The 15,906-nt window shown below is 41.4% G+C and overlaps 1 protein-coding gene across 1 annotated transcript in view; it reads left to right on the forward strand.

The window, feature by feature from the left end:
• Window positions 1-15,906, forward strand: part of lars2 (leucyl-tRNA synthetase 2, mitochondrial) — a 173,181-nt gene that overhangs the window by 33,962 nt on the left and 123,313 nt on the right. The window contains exon 4 of the mRNA XM_028817869.2: window positions 7,534-7,625. Within this exon, the coding sequence (XP_028673702.2) occupies window positions 7,534-7,625 (92 nt within the window). The remainder of the gene's footprint in view (window positions 1-7,533; window positions 7,626-15,906) is intronic.

Raw genomic sequence — 15,906 nt, forward strand, 5'->3', positions numbered from 1 at the left:
GATATGTAAATTTACATTTAAGCTGTTATTTCTTGTCTGTCTGTCTATCTCTCTATCTGTCCATCTATCTATGTCTGTCTGTCTCTGTATCTGTATATATAAAATCTGCTACGGGCTGTCCGTCTGCCATGTGATAACTCGTGAACCACTGGGTCTGAAACCTTGATCTCTGTCTTAGTCAAACTTATCACCTGATACCTTCTGGAAATTTAAAAAAAAAAACTGAGGTTGCGACAAACTTGGAAGAATTGCAATGTTGAAAACTTGATGTGGCTTCACTAAAAGCAGCACCATCTCCTGATCATTTTATGCAATTATGGCAGTTTTACTAAAATGGAGCTTTTTGTAGAAAGGCAAATTCGAATGGCCTCAATCCTCACAGGTGGTGCGGTGGTAGTGCTGCTGCTTTGCAGTAAGGAGACTGTGGAAGATTGTGGGTTCGCTTCCTGGTTTCTCCCTGTGTGGATAGCGCTTTGAGTACTGAGAAAAGCGCTATATAAATGTAATGAATTATTATTATTTATTTATTATTCAATCTGCAGTGAAATAGCTGAGCAGTTTGTCCAGTGTTGTATCATCAAGTCAGTTCTGAGTCTGTTGCCTTTATCATTTCGTTAATTTAAGGTTATGGTTAAGAATTGAGACGTTTGAACCCGTTCATCTTTAACAGTTTGATATAAATACATGAACAAATATTTAAGCCTGATGATTGCAATGGACATCATTGTCAGTGTCAGAGTGCAGGCCTCTTTTATTTCTCTGACTGCCTTTTGTTCTTTTGATTTCTGTGAGCTGGAGGACATGTCGGCAGGTTGCCAGTTTCACTTGAATGCCTTTTTACATTTACCTTGGCTTTATTGTACAGCCTGCTTTTTAACCATTACATCTGCACGCTGGGGTGCTTGCTAACCGTTATTGTCATTTTATGCCTTTGATACAGATTGCTGCTCAGTGGATGTTAACATTTTGATGTGAGAAAGATGAACAGATAGTCTGACAACAGGAGGAGGAGGACGGTCACCATGAGCAGCGAGCCTTACCCATGGTATTTGGACAAAGTAGTGTTGTGATACGGACTACGTGCGTAAACGAGAACAAACAAGAAAAATGGGGAATGCTCTCCTCAAACTCAGTAATAAGCTAGGTTACAGGTTTATGCGGTCACTAGACGCTGAGTCCATGTTAAATCATGTAGTGCTGGCCTAGTGCTTAAATCAAAGTGCAGAGGTGCCATCTAATTGAGTCAAATTCAGCAGAGTGGAACTGCAGTCCACCAAATCCACGACAAGCCCACTATAGAGCCACACTCTTCTTCAAAGTCTGAAGCAGATGGCTTTGCTCAAAATATGCATTTGGCAATCTGCTGTTAAACTTAATCACATTTTCAGAATGGAAGAACATACACTGTATTTTTAAAAATGTATTTAATAAAATGCTTCACTTAAGAACACAATATCCTGTGGTAAATGAAGGTATATCATGAAAAAATAACTGACTTTAAAAATATCACACTTAACCTTTAACTAGTAATTTACATACATGGAGACCCCTGGTGGAGATATTCAGGACACAGGTGTGAAATCGTGAAATTAAAGAAGATACCTTAAAGACTTTGAAAAAGTGCCAGGATGAGATATTAGAATGGACCAACTATTAGCTAGTCATACAGAGCTTGGCAGACTTTGGGGTGTCCTCTCCTCTCTCAAACTTGTTACACGCTAATAGTGCTAAACAGAAGGGGCTACATGGGGGACGCATGTAGGCATTGAGTCATCCATTAATTAAGCCAGGAGAAAACTTGTAGTGAAATAGTGAATAATGCTGGAGGACACCTAGTGGCGACTAAAGGGAAATGCATTTAAGATTTACATCTACATTTCCATTTACTTGCTTGGCAGACACTTTTATCCAATGAGACTTACAGCAGAAGATTGAATCAGAACATAAAAGTGAGAAGTCACCAGATCGAGTTGCCTTCATTCTAACAGCTTTCATTAAGTAAGTACACTTCTTCTATGCAAGCATATTGTGGACTAGATGGTCTCACCTTATTTGCCTCATTTCTTAAGTTCTCCTTAGGCCATTAGAGTGATAAAAACATAACACTGAGGACCTGTGGCCAATGTCTGGGAGCTTCATGTAGGTTTTCAAAATCCTTTAAGGCATCCAAAGAGAGGGGGTCTTGCAGAATTCTCCTAAAGAAACCGATACAACAAATTTAATTTTAACTAGTGAATTGCATTCTTGGGGGCACCCTGTGGAGACTAATGGAGATGCAGGCAAGACAGATGTAGTTGTTGGACTTTGACAGAAACTACAAACTCATATCATTGAAGCAGAGACTTTTACATTTCAAGATGGTATCCAGTGGAGACAGACTGGCTATTTGCTAATCAAAGTACCGATGGTTGACTGGAAGGTCTCCCCTCTCGCTAACAGCCTGTTTTGTCATGTTAGGATCTAAGGGTGACCCTGTTTTCTCTTGTAGACCTTAACAGAATGTCCCAAATCCCATCTCTAGCATTTGTATGTTTTACTCTTTCCAGCCTGGTCCCTGTCAGGATGGGCTGCTATTGGAATTCAACCCTTTATCCCCTTTTACTTCTGTAATCCCAGGCAGTTAGACCGAATATCAGAACAGACAGCAAAGAAAGTTGCACGTTCTATTCATAACTTAAGACATCCAGTTGTGCCCAAAAGATAAGCAGAGTAAAATGAGTGCAGCTAAAATAAATCTCCCCTGCCGATTAATAAGCAGTTTATCTTGTATGTTTATCTGCCATTTGGCTCTCTGTCTTAGTAGCTTGGTTGTTCTTTGGTCCGATGTGGTCTGGCATGACCCTTGGATAGAATGCTAGAGACAATGCATGGTCATCTGGGGTAAAAGAGACATTTAGACTTTGTAAGCCTAAATGTATACTAGTCTGGCTCCTGGACCAACGGACTGTCGTAGGACAGGCACTCCTGTGGTTCATTCTAGTCCTGTTTAGGCACAACTCAGTCCCCATTCCATCTCTGGCCCAATTTTCCTTTCATCTCCGCCACCTCTATTCCACCAAGCTGTCTTCCTGAAAGGAGAAGGGGTGCTCATGCTTTCAAAATGTGTCCTCCTCCTGGCTGCTCATAAATTCTATGCTTTTCGGGCTTCATTCCAAGTTGTAGTGAAGTGTTTGTTTGGGCCGGTTCGTTAGGAGTTCCATGTTATCAGCAGGCTCATCACTTTAGGCTGGCAATATTGTTAACGTATCGTTAATGTTCATGGAACACCTGTGGGTCCAATGGGCTCCACCGCGTCGACCTTTGCTTCTGCGTTTTTTTTTTTGTTTGCCCTGATTCTCCGCCCGCGCTCTTTTTCTCCTTAGTTTGAAGTGCTGTGAGCTCTGCTCGAGATGTGTAGATACCTGAGGTGTTCTTCTCTCCGTTTCCTTGGATACCAGTTCATTTTGGTACCGAGTAATCCTTGTCATCTCTGAATTTCTTTTTTTTTTTTTTTTTGAATTCTCATCTCTTCCCTTTTTGCTTTCATTTTCTTCTCTAATTGTGTTACCATCCAAACACACCATTCACGTCAAACTGGAGGGAAGTGTTAATGTCGTCCTGGCTTTGGGATTTATCTGCAGCTTTCTGAGGCTAAATGTTATCGATGATTAGAGAGGAAAGCAAGCCGAGCAAACTTATTTCCTTGTTACAACTGCAAGGTACACACTCTGTCTGTGCTGGTGTGAAGTCGGGACTTGGCCACACCAAACTGTACCTACTCATCAGATCCTTACCCGCCATCCACTCAAGGTCCCCACACAATGGAGTGTTTTATTAGTTAGTTAAGGATTAAAGGTTCAGTAAATGGAAAATTAGTAAATTAGAAAAAGATGAAATATTACACACATACACCCGATTGTGATTTAGATGCAAATATTTACAACGATAGAAAAGAAAAACACAAGATGGACCCTGACCTCCCTTGTCTTAACCGTGTAACATGTATACAGTCAAAGTGAAAAGTATGTGAACCCTTTGAAATTATCTGGTTTACTGCATGAATTGGTCATAAAAAGTCACAGGTCCTGATCTACACAATGAGCTTAAGCCAATGACACACAAAATTCTACTCTTTCATGTCTTTATTTTACAAACGCATTCAACGTTCACAGTGCTAGTGGAAAGAGTAAGTGAACCTTGGGATTAATTAACAACTGGTTGATCCTCCTTTGGCAGGCTGGGGGAATTTTCGCCCATTCTTCTCTGCAGAACTGCCTTAACTCTTCCATATTCACATGTATGTGAATTTCCCCTTGGGATCTATCTATCTATCTATCTCTATCTATCTATCCATCCATCCATCCATCCATCCATCCATCCATCCATTAGTTGTCTTCTCTGTATGGCTCTCTTCAAGTCATTCAATAGGACTGAGATCTGGGCTCTGTCTGGGCCACTCCAAATGATGGCAAGCAAAGCAAGTCCCAAATCCTGATGTTCCCTCCACAATACTTGACTGTAGGGATGATGTTTGGATGTTGATATGCAGTCCCCTTCTTATACCAAATGAAGTTCTGCTTGTTCCTCCCAAATAGTTCAATTTTGGTTTCATCCCTCCAACAAACATTTTCCCAGTACCGTTGTGGAGTGTCCCAAGTGCTCGTTCAGCAATGTTCTTTATGGATAGCAGTGGCTTCCTTCTTGGTGTCCTGACGTGGACTCCTTTCTTGTTGAGTGTTTTGCGTATAGTTGACTCATGAACAGAGATGTTAGCCAGTTCTGGTGACTTCTTCAAGTCCTTTGCTGTCACTCTGGGGTTCTTCTTTACCTCATTGCTGACTTTGCGTTGTGCTCTTTGGGTCATCTTGGCAGGGTGCCCACTTCTAGCCTGAGTAGCCACAATACCAAACTGTCTCCATTTATAGACAACGTGCCTAACAGTAGACTGATAAAGATCTCAAATCTTTGAGATGACTTTGTAACCCTTTCCAGCCTCATGTAGATGAACAATTCTCGATCGTAGCTCTTTAGACAGCTCTTTTGTGCGAGGCGTGATTCGCATCTGGATATGCTTCTTGTCAAAAGCTCAAACTCAAACTTTATCGTGTTTTTGATCCACCAAAGTCATTCAAGGCCACCACACCTCTGAACATTCATTTCATTAAATGGACTCCAGGTATGCGAAATTCAGACTGCAATGAGCTTTTTAAAAAGTCATTAGCTTAGGGTTCACTTACTTTTTCCAGCCTTCAGTTTCACAGTTTGAATGATTTATTCAATATGGTCAACAATTCTCTGAAAATCTGTGTATCTGCAGTTATAGGAGACTGTGTGTGTTCATTATTTGACATGAAGATACGACCATGTTTTATGTGGGAATTAGACATAAATATAGACAATTCCTAGGGGTCCACATACTTTTTACTTTGACTGTAACTACAAAATGAAGAAGAAACCTCTACAAACACACAAAGTCGACTGTGAAAAGACCGTAACTACAGAGACCGAGAAATGGTTGGAAGCCGTCAAAGTCCCAAATGGTGAAATGACAGAAGAAACGCATTTCAGATGAGGCCATTCTGAAACGTGTGCCAATTGCTGAGTCCAGATAGCAGTCCGACACCAGTGGGTAGTTGATGATAAAGACCCCGAAGCTGTTCACTCCCTCCATCAGTATTCACACCAGTTACACACGGAGGATCTGTTGTTCCTTTTGATGACGTGCCAGCACTGTTTGGTTTGGTAGATCTGTTTTTTTATCAATGTTTCCTTTTCTCGCTTCCTCTTGAAATACCTGGTCCTTTCTTTTAATTTATGCAACCCGAAACCAAACAGGAAACCCAAAATGGTTGAGTGTTGTAATCGGTGACACCCTTACAGTTTGCAGAGGGAAACTCTTCTTCAGGTCTATATGGGTTTTGTAAATCCATGAGAAAAAAAGTCAAAACACAATTGACATTTTATGTAGCACCACTACAACTTGACATCAGCTTGTTGATGGTCGTATTGCCTTGAAGAAATTCATTAACTGGGTAGTCTTTATGCCACACAGACATGTTGAAAAGATTCTACTGTGGCTGGTGGGCTCCATGAAATTCGAAAACTAGGCCTTACTGCTGATGTGTCTGCCAGGCTCCAAAACAATTCAGGAAAGGCTTTGGCCCAAAAAGTAGGCCTCAGGGCTGTTAGGATTTCAAGACTCAGCAAAAGTCCAGAAGGTTTTCAATCAAAAACCAGACCTCAAAACTCAGAGAAGACCTTTTGGGTAGCACGGGCATGAGCCAGGACCTCACCACTTTCTGGAGAGCCATAGCCAAGGTTGTCTGAGTACTTTTGTGCATGAGAGATTTCAGTTGTAAACCATTTTGAAAGCATGTTGTCACTGTGTCATTATGGGTTATTATTTTTCTTATGGGGTCTCATTATTTTCCAAATCCACTGTAGACTTGCTGGCCCGGTCCTCAATAATTCGGTGACGTCACTTCTCTGGGACGGTCCTCTCCTCGTTTATATTCAGGTGGAGGAGATGGATCCCCCTCAGAATGTCTGTGAATGTTTGTGAGTACTGTGCTTGATTTTCTGGTCTACTGAACTTCTGCCACTTTGTATTGGATGTTGATTGTGGTTTTCAATTTGGGTTTTGTTATTGTTCGGAAAAATCCTTTTTGATCCCATTTTGCCATTTCCATTTTTTGCGCTTTTTTCGCGAATGCATTCTTTATTTGTAAAGATGCTTTCTTGGTGTTATCCTATAAGCCTGAGGTTTTGCAGATTCTCTCACTTGAAGGGCATTTTTGTGTAATTTTTGCACTTATAAAGCCACTGCTCCATTTTGAGCCTGTGCAGGCCTGAAAGCCTCTCCCTTGAGTTTGGGGTTTGGCTTCCTGGATGAGACCTGTGACTGTGAAGACTAGTGAAGCTCCTCACCTGCACCCTCTGGTGTTGCTGTGCTTACAAGAATACCATTGGAGTCCTCGGACTGTCCCGCTTGTGGTCTGATTGTGGCGATCTCAAACTCGGGTCCTTTTTTAAGTTGTTACTAGAATTTATTTATTTCTACTCTTATTTTTTAACATTAATGAGAACAGGGCACTGGAATGTTTACTGGACTTGAATGAGATTAGCACTCCCTCTATCATTCTTTCTGTTTAATTTTTCCTTTATTAAGTTACGGTGTTTGTCTGCCGACTTAATTAGATGGTATTTGCAGCAGCAGTGCTAATGTCTGACATGGCGCATCACAATACTCCCAACAGAGTGGGCCTGCCAGGTAGAGAGAAATTGTCGTCTATTATGTGGACTAGCTGGTCTAGCACTTAAATGTCCGTGCTGAAGCCTCATCTAATTGAAACAACAAAATCAACTTCTGCTACATAGAAGGTCTGCAGAAACCAACAAAAGAAGTTAAGAAACATAAAAGCACTAAAGCCCTGGCAAACCCTTAAGAATCGAGAGTTTGTGGTGCATGGTAAGTCACTTTAGATGAACAAGTGCACACAGAGCGATTGGCTTTTTTAGTTTTTTATTTCTGTTTTCATTTTGGCCTTTTTTCAGGTTCTAAACCCCATGGGCTGGGATGCATTTGGTCTTCCGGCAGAAAATGCAGCAATAGAGCGCGGCTTGGATCCTGAGGAGTGGACCAAAAGGTATGTAACTGAAGATGAACGAGAGTACGGCAGGTTGAGGACGGAGGGTGAATTTGTGGTTTTAGGTGGCTTTATTTTACAATTCTGTTTTCTTGTCTCCATATCTACAGTGGAGGGTCAATGACAACAGCAGCAACATTTATTTCTATCGCACGTTTTCATACAAATGATGGAGCTTACAGTGCTTTACAAGATGAAGAATGAAAAGTTTATAAAAAATAGAAATATAAAAATAAGGTTAGGCAATATTAAATAACATAGAATAATGTAAGGTCTGATGGCCAGGTGGACAGAAAAAAACAAAAAACTCCAGAGGGCTGGAGAAAAAAAAAAAAATCTGCAGGGGTTCTGAGGCCACAAAACCACCAAGCCCCCACTAGGCATTCTACCTGACATCAATGATCTCAATCAGCCCTCATGGTTTTCAGGCTTCACGTGGAAGAATTAGATAATGATGATGGTCATGTGGACATCTGGCCTTCAATCCATGAATGTAAGGACATCATGTTGCCTGATCAGGTGGTGGGGGTGCAGATCAGCACCACGGAAAACTGGAAAAAGATCAGCAGAGAAAGTAGGGATTGCTACGGATTGTGGAGAATATTCAATGCATATACAGAATATCAGGGTTACACTAAAATGAAGCTCTGAGAACGCCATGTTATCATAATGAGTTTTTAGCAGTGTTTTTAAAGTGCTCCACCATATTAGCCAGGTGACTTTCTATCAGTAAACTCGTATTCCAGATTTGAGGTGCATAACAGCAGAAGGCCGCCTCACGACGTCTTTTAAGTTTAGGTCTTGGAATTCTAAGCAGACCCTCATTTGAAGATCTAAGGTTACAATTTGGAGTGTAAGGTGACAGACATTCTGAGATAGAGGACGGAGCAGATGATTGAAGGCTTTGTAAACCATCAGCAGTATTTTAAAGTCCGTTCTAAACGGCACAGGTAACCAGTGTAGTGACGCTAAGACTGGTGTGATGTGCTCAGATTTTCTTTTCCTAGTTAAAATTCTGGCAGCTGCATTCTGCACTTGTTGTATGCGAGTGTTGTCTTTTTGGGTGGTCCTGAGAGGAGTGCGTTACAGTAATCTAGTCAACTAAAAACAAAAGCCTGAACTCATTTCTCAGGATCTTGCAAAATTATAAGAGGTCTAACATTTGCTATATTCCTTAAGTGAAAAATGCTGTCCTGGTAATCTGATTAATATGTGATTTAAAATTCAGGTCCGAGTCAATAGTTACCCCTAAATTCTTTACCTCTGTCTTGACTTTTAAGCCTAATGCATTAATTTTATTTCTAATACCCTCATTATATCCATTTTTGCTAATCACTAAGATTTCCGTTTTCTTCTTATTTACTTGGAGAAAATGACTACTCATCCACTCAGAAACACAAGTAAGACATTGGGGTCATCAGGCGCTATTGATAAATACAGTTGACCACTCAGGTTGGCCCATAGTGCCATTTTAATGCAATAAGTGTTGAAAGCTAACAGGAACACGTGCTAAAACTTGAATTTTCATTAGCTTCTACAAACCACTGCCAAGATTGGAGAGAGATGGAAGGGCATCTGAGGCTCTTTGGCAGATGCAGATGGTCACCAGCTGCTGGACGCTACACTTTTTAATACAATGTAATTCTACTCAGCTGTTTTTGAAGTTGAGCTCATGATCAGTGCTGCCGTATGCTACGACGTTGACTAGCGGGCATCTCGTTAGCTCTAACACCTGAGCACCTGAGGGGCCCCACAGGCTTCTGACTTCAGCTTCTGAATTACTGTGTTTAATGAAATGGGCATCTGTGGAGTCAGAACTATGGGTGTTGGCAGGCCAGTGGGTACCCCTAGAGTCTCCCTTAGGTGTGTGGCACCCTGAATGACTCAGATGGAAGGAGCTGGGCAATGGCGGGAATGCACCTTTGGCTGGCATATAGTTCCACATGGTTGAAAGTTCAGACCGCACACCTGGCACCTGTGTATGCACTGATGGTCTCTACACCTGACAGTTTTAACATTTTAAAGCATACACGCACTTGGACTGTGTTGATAGTGTTTTGAGATGGTGCCAGCCCACGGAAAATACGACATACAAAGTGTGTGGCTCAGCGTAATTTGGGTCAGATCTCCAGTCTCTTAACGTCCCTTTAAAAACATGCTGTCTGCAGTAATGTGAAGAAATAAGTGCACCCTCTTCTAAGATGTTCTGTCGAATGATGGAGATTTCTTGAGGTGAAGTGCAAAACAGGCGACTTGTCATTAGAACACTGAAGTCATTTTATGTCATGTCAACATTTAAAGGACAAAATCAAAGTGGAAACTGAATCAAGGGCAAAATGTCTTTGCTTAAATATTTTATTTGCTCAAGTGCTCTTGTGCTTGTCTTTTCAGTGGTTACGTCAAAGTAAGGACATTGTTGTATTGTGGGTGTCCACGTTATAGGTCATGGCTCTTGTGATGTCATGATTGAGGCAGTGGTGAGCAAGCCCCTGAATTCACTTTGTGTCAAGTTCAGCTTTCTTGACCTAGTGCTGCCACTTGCTGATGTTGATCTCAGATGTCTAGTAATCCTTGCCGCTCACAGCATCAATAGATTTATATTAAGAAAAGAGACTTTACTGGCTGAAACTGATAGAAAGAGAGTTGTTGGATTTCCATCAGGTTATTAAAATGGATTTAGCAGCAAGAGAGCCAAGAAAGAATACACTCTGTTGGAAAAGATGAGAGGGAAGAAATGTCAAGCAAAAGAAAATGATGAAGCAAAAGAGGAATATTAATAACAAAATGGAGGATGGAAAAGGGGCAACCTTCAGCCAAAAAGCAGATACGCTGGGACATTCTAGAAACCTGTGAAGGAAAGGGCTTACTTCTCCAGATTGACACAAAGGGCTTAAAGGGCCTGCGTGTCATGGATGTGACGGTTAATGACATAACTATGTGTTATTCCCACCAAGCTGCTCTCTACTAGGGGCGTCCCACCTCAGCCCTGCTAACCCTGTGAGAAAGAAAGTAGTGCTCTGGGACTGCTTTGGTCATTCGAGAGATGCAGACAAAGGTGTTAAAAATGAAAAACAGAGCAGTATTTATTAAAATAGAATAACAGCAAGTGAACTAAATGAGATAAGTGATAGAAATCATTGAATAACCGTAAACTCTGGATGTAAAGCCCTAATAAAAATACACTCTAAATACAAAAAGCTTACTGAGGAGTAGTGAACATGCATCTGAAGAGGAGCGTCGTCTTGGGTGGCTTTTAGACTTGGCACTTGGGCTTTGACGTCCAGATTGATGGAGTCTCTACTGAAGTGGAGACTGATATTGGTCAGATCTAGTATAAATGGTAATTATTATTTTGTAAAATTGTTTTTTATCTGATCCATATTTTTATTTTACAAATAATAACGTTTAAGGGGAATTTGGATAGTCCAAAGTTGTTACTCGGTTACATTTATGAACCTATTAGATCAGATAAGAGCTGTTGTGATAGGAGGATTGAAGGCTCTGCATTGATCTGCTTATAATCACTTGCACCAGAGTACTGGACTATAACATCCTCCCCTGCTGAGTGGGTAGCTGCTGCTTTGATGCTACAGCGGTGACATGAGAAGTGTGGATTTAGTTGTACAGGTAGAATTTATGAGCCTCCGAAAGGAGGGCATGTTTTAGAAGCATGAGCACCCATTTGCCTTCCAGATCGACAGTCTGCAGTACAAGTGGCTGAGACGAAAGGCCAGGGATGGAATGGAGGAGGACTTGTGCCTGAGAGAAAGCTGATGCAACACACTGCCACTGGTGCATGAGGCCTGTCAAGGACCACCAGGAACGAATTAAATTGAGGCTTACAGAGGTGTGTTGTTCTTTCTGCTGTGCCATTCATGCAGACTGCTATGATGCTGTGTCTATTGTCACACTCTGCCTCTGCCTCTGCCATTCCATCTAAGGGCCATGCCGGACCACGTTGGACCAGAGATCATTCATCATACTAAGACAGAGAGTCACCAGTTTGCTTAAGCAAGAGAAACTGATTAATATCCAGTGTGGACACTGGCCCGGACACAGACAGGCGGACACCGATGGTTCAAACACCAACACATGTTTATTATACATATTTACAAATAAAGTGCCACACAACTCCAAAACTCCCCCAAAGTTCAGGCCTCACAATGCCTCTTCCTCTCTTCAGGCCACCTCCTTTCCTCTCCTCCTGAGCTCCGTCTTTCTCCACTCCTGACTCGAGCCATTGAATGGAGGGAGGCGGCCCCTTTTATAATCACCCGGACGTGCCCCAGGTGCCTCCCGATTAGCTTCAGCCGGCACACCACAGTGTCACGGAAGTACCAGCTGCGCACCTGGAAGCACTCCGGGTGTCCCTGGTCTTCTTAACCCCAGCACTTCCAGGTGTGGCGGAAGTGCTGAGGGCCAGGGCTCCATAGGCATTGGGGTGACCACGGGCCACTATAGGGTTGAGTTTCTAAGCTCTATCCTGTGGTCCCCAAAGCCACCAGGGCGATTGTCTCATCGTGGCCTGTCCTCCTGGGCATCCCGGCTGGGTACCACCCCCAGCCACTCGCCACACCAGGTTGTATTGGTATGTTTATCACAATCTTATTACTCTGCTTATAATTACAGGGAGATTGGAAACCTTATGTTAATCTATGAATAATAAACCCTTGACACATATTTGTTGGAAGTCACTGCTCACTGGGGCGATTCTGAAGGACTGGAAAATGGCAAATATTGTCTCATTATATAAAAAGGGTGACCGGGCAGATCCAAGCAACTATAGGCCAGTAAGCTTAACATGCATCACTGGAAAATGAATGGAAGGAATTATTAAGGAGAAGATTGAGCAACACCTGGCAAGGACAGGAGTTATTAGGAACAGTCAGCATGGCGTCAGAAGAGGGAGGTCGTGTTTTACTAACATGCTGGAATTCTTTAAGGAAGCAACAAAAGGATACGACCAGAGAGGAGCAGATGAGATTATTTATCTGGACTTTTGGAAAGCATTCGATAAGGTGCCACATGAGAGGGTGGGCATCAAACTAAAAGAAGTGGGAGTTCAGGGTGATGTTTGTACATAAGTGCAGAATTTGCTTGGAGGCAGGAGGCAGAAGGTGATGGTGTGAGGAACCTCATCAGAATTGGCCGACGTTAAGAGTGGTGTCCAGCAGGGGTCAATGCTGGGGCTGCTGCTATTTTAAAATATATAAATGATTTAGATAGGAATATAAGTAAAAAGCTGGTTAAGTTTGCAGATGATACCAGCACAGGTAGATTGGCAGATAATTTGGAATCGGTTAAATCGTTACAGAAGGACTTGGACAGCAGACAGGCTTGGGCAGATTTGTGGCACTCAGTAAATGTATAGAATTACACATAGGAAGTAAATGTGAGGTTTGAATATACAATATGAGGTCTGAAAATTAAGAATCCATCGTATGAGAAGGATTTAGGAGTCGTAGAGGAATCTACACTATCAACTGCCAGACAGTGTTGAGAAGCCATTAACAAAATGTCAGGTTATATAGCGCCCTGACGTGTGGAGTACAAGTCACAGGAGGTTCTGCTCGAGTTGTATAACACACTGGTGAGGCCTCATCTGGAGTTCTTTGTGAAGTTTTGGTCTCCAGGCTACAAAAAGGACATAGCAGCACAAGAAAAGGTCCAGAGAAGAGCGACTAGGCCGAGTACAGGGGATGAGTTATATGGAAAGAACTAGCAAAATACCCGCGCTTCGCAGCGGAGAAGTAGTGTGTTAAAGAGGTTATGAAAAAAAAAGGAAACATTTTAAAAATAACGTAACATGATTGTCAATGTAATTGTGTTGTCATTGTTATGAGTGTTGCTGTGTTTTATATATATAAAATACACACACACACATATAAACATATATATACATATACATATACACATATATATACATATCTACATATATATATATATATATATATATATATATATATATATATATATATATATATATATATATATATATATACACATATACACATCCACATATCAACATATATATATATACACATATATACACACACACACGCTTTATGGGTGATGATTGTTTTACTCTTTTTATGTTTATTTTATTTTATTGTAGAATCAACTCCTATCTGCGCACACCAGGGCGGCCGTGGGCGGATGCGTATGGTGTATTCACTCCATGTTATCGTGCATTGCGCTGTCAGTGTTATTTTGATAAAAGAATTTGAACAACATATAAGAAGCGTATAAAGTATTAAACAGTAAAACATTAACATTTAAGAAGTAAAGTTACATTAAGTACTACTGCAGTGCCTTCGGGTATACCTCATTTTTTGTTTGCCCATTACATGCTTAAATGTATACATTTTTTGGTGCACCTACCCGAGAACACGCGACATATAACCGAGCGTGGGAGAAGCATGGATTTTAAACACGCGTTGAGTTCATCTGCTGGTCTCCCTCGTGGAATAACTGGTAATGTTTGACTAAAATCTACAGCGAGTAAAACGACATTACCTCCTATTTTTTTTTTTACGATCTCTGAGATCTTGCTTTTTTCGGTTCAAGGCTTCATAAGCTCTTTTATGTTGTATGGTGTACTTATCCCAAACCATCATCTTTGAATGTTGCAAGACTTTCGCCTTGTATGTAGATCGGGGGTAATTACATTCATTGCATTCCTAGTCTGAATCACAATCTGATTGTATGGGTGGTTACCTGGCACTGTAGGGTTGCCACCCGTCCTTTAAAATACGGAATCGTGCCGCGTTTGAGAATGAAATTGCGCGTCCCGTTTTGAATCAATACTGGATGGGATTTATCCCGTATTTTTTTTATCTTTTTTTTTTTAAAGCAGCGTCTCATGCAAATCATCCCACACGCATTTTATGAAGATGCCTCCTTTCCTACTTTTGATTGGGTAATACTTTATGTCATCGTTAGTTTGATTGGTGTTTTTAACTGTCCAGTGAGGAGGGCATGTCTTTTAAGTACAGTCTGCAAAGTGTTGGCACTGAGATGTGGCGTCAGCGCCATAGTTGAAGCCCCTAACGTTGCGGTCAGCAAGTCGGCTAACATCCGCCATGTGCCGTCTTTCAGTTGCGAGAAGCAGATCATAGAATGGTTGAAACTGTTGCCCCTAACGTTGCGCCACGGCGTGTGGTTCGTTTATACCTCGTGTCTTCTCATTAAACTTTTATCTCGCGAATATGTTATTGCAATCCGCAGCGGGAGCGTTTCTATAAACTTAATTTAAACTTACGTTTTACACCGTGCTTTGTTTCCCTTATGAACATGCTTGTATGCTTAACTCGCTCCGTTCTCAATTGTTTAATTAATTTTTTGCTCTTCGCTGTTTGCGGCTGTTCCTCCATTTCCCCCTTCTTCATTCTTTTATCTCGCGAATATGTTATTGCAATCCTTAACGGGAGCGTTTCAATAAACTGATTGAAAATAGTTTTGCATTTACCTTTTTAGTAAAAGGCGAGCTTTTAAGCCTGAGAAATCACCCCGTAAATGCACACGTTTAATTGGACATGTGTTAATATGTATGGTTACACAGTATTAAAAGACAGTGAACAACGTCAGTTACCTTTCTTCCCGCGTTTGATAAAAGGTGAGCTTTTAAGCCTGAGAAATCACCCCGTAAATGCACACGTTTAATTGCACGTGTTAATATGTATGCTTACACAGTATTAAAACACAGTCAAAAATTAACGTCATTTACCTTCGTTCCCGCGTGTGACTCGTGCTGTAAATGTCTTCCTTGTTTTTAGTTCATGTGATTACGTAGGAGGCGTGATGACGCGATACGTGACTCCGCCTCCTCCATTACAGTGTATGGACAAAAAATATGTTCCAGTTATGACCATTACGCTTTGAATTTCGAAATGAAACCTGCCTAACTTTTGTAAGTAAGCTGTAAGGAATGAGCCTGCCAAATTTCAGCCTTCCACCTACACGGGAAGTTGGAGAATTAGTGATGAGTGAGTCAGTCAGTCAGTCAGGGAGGGCTTTGCCTTTTATTATTATAGATAAAAGACCCGAGCCTTCACAGTTTAAGCAAAAGAAGATGAAGAGGAGACCTGAGTGAAGTGTTTAAAATTATGAAGGGAATTGGTCCAGTGGATTGAGATGGTGACTTTAAAATGAGTTCATCAAGAACACGGGGACACAGTTGGAAACTTGTGAAGGGTAAATTCACACAAACATTAGGAAGTTTTTCTTTATATAGAGAACCATAGACACCTGGAATAAGGTAGGCAGTAAGACTTTAGGGGCC

Source organism: Erpetoichthys calabaricus, chromosome 13, assembly GCF_900747795.2.
Source record: "Erpetoichthys calabaricus chromosome 13, fErpCal1.3, whole genome shotgun sequence".
NCBI classification, from domain to species: Eukaryota; Metazoa; Chordata; class Cladistia; order Polypteriformes; family Polypteridae; genus Erpetoichthys; species Erpetoichthys calabaricus.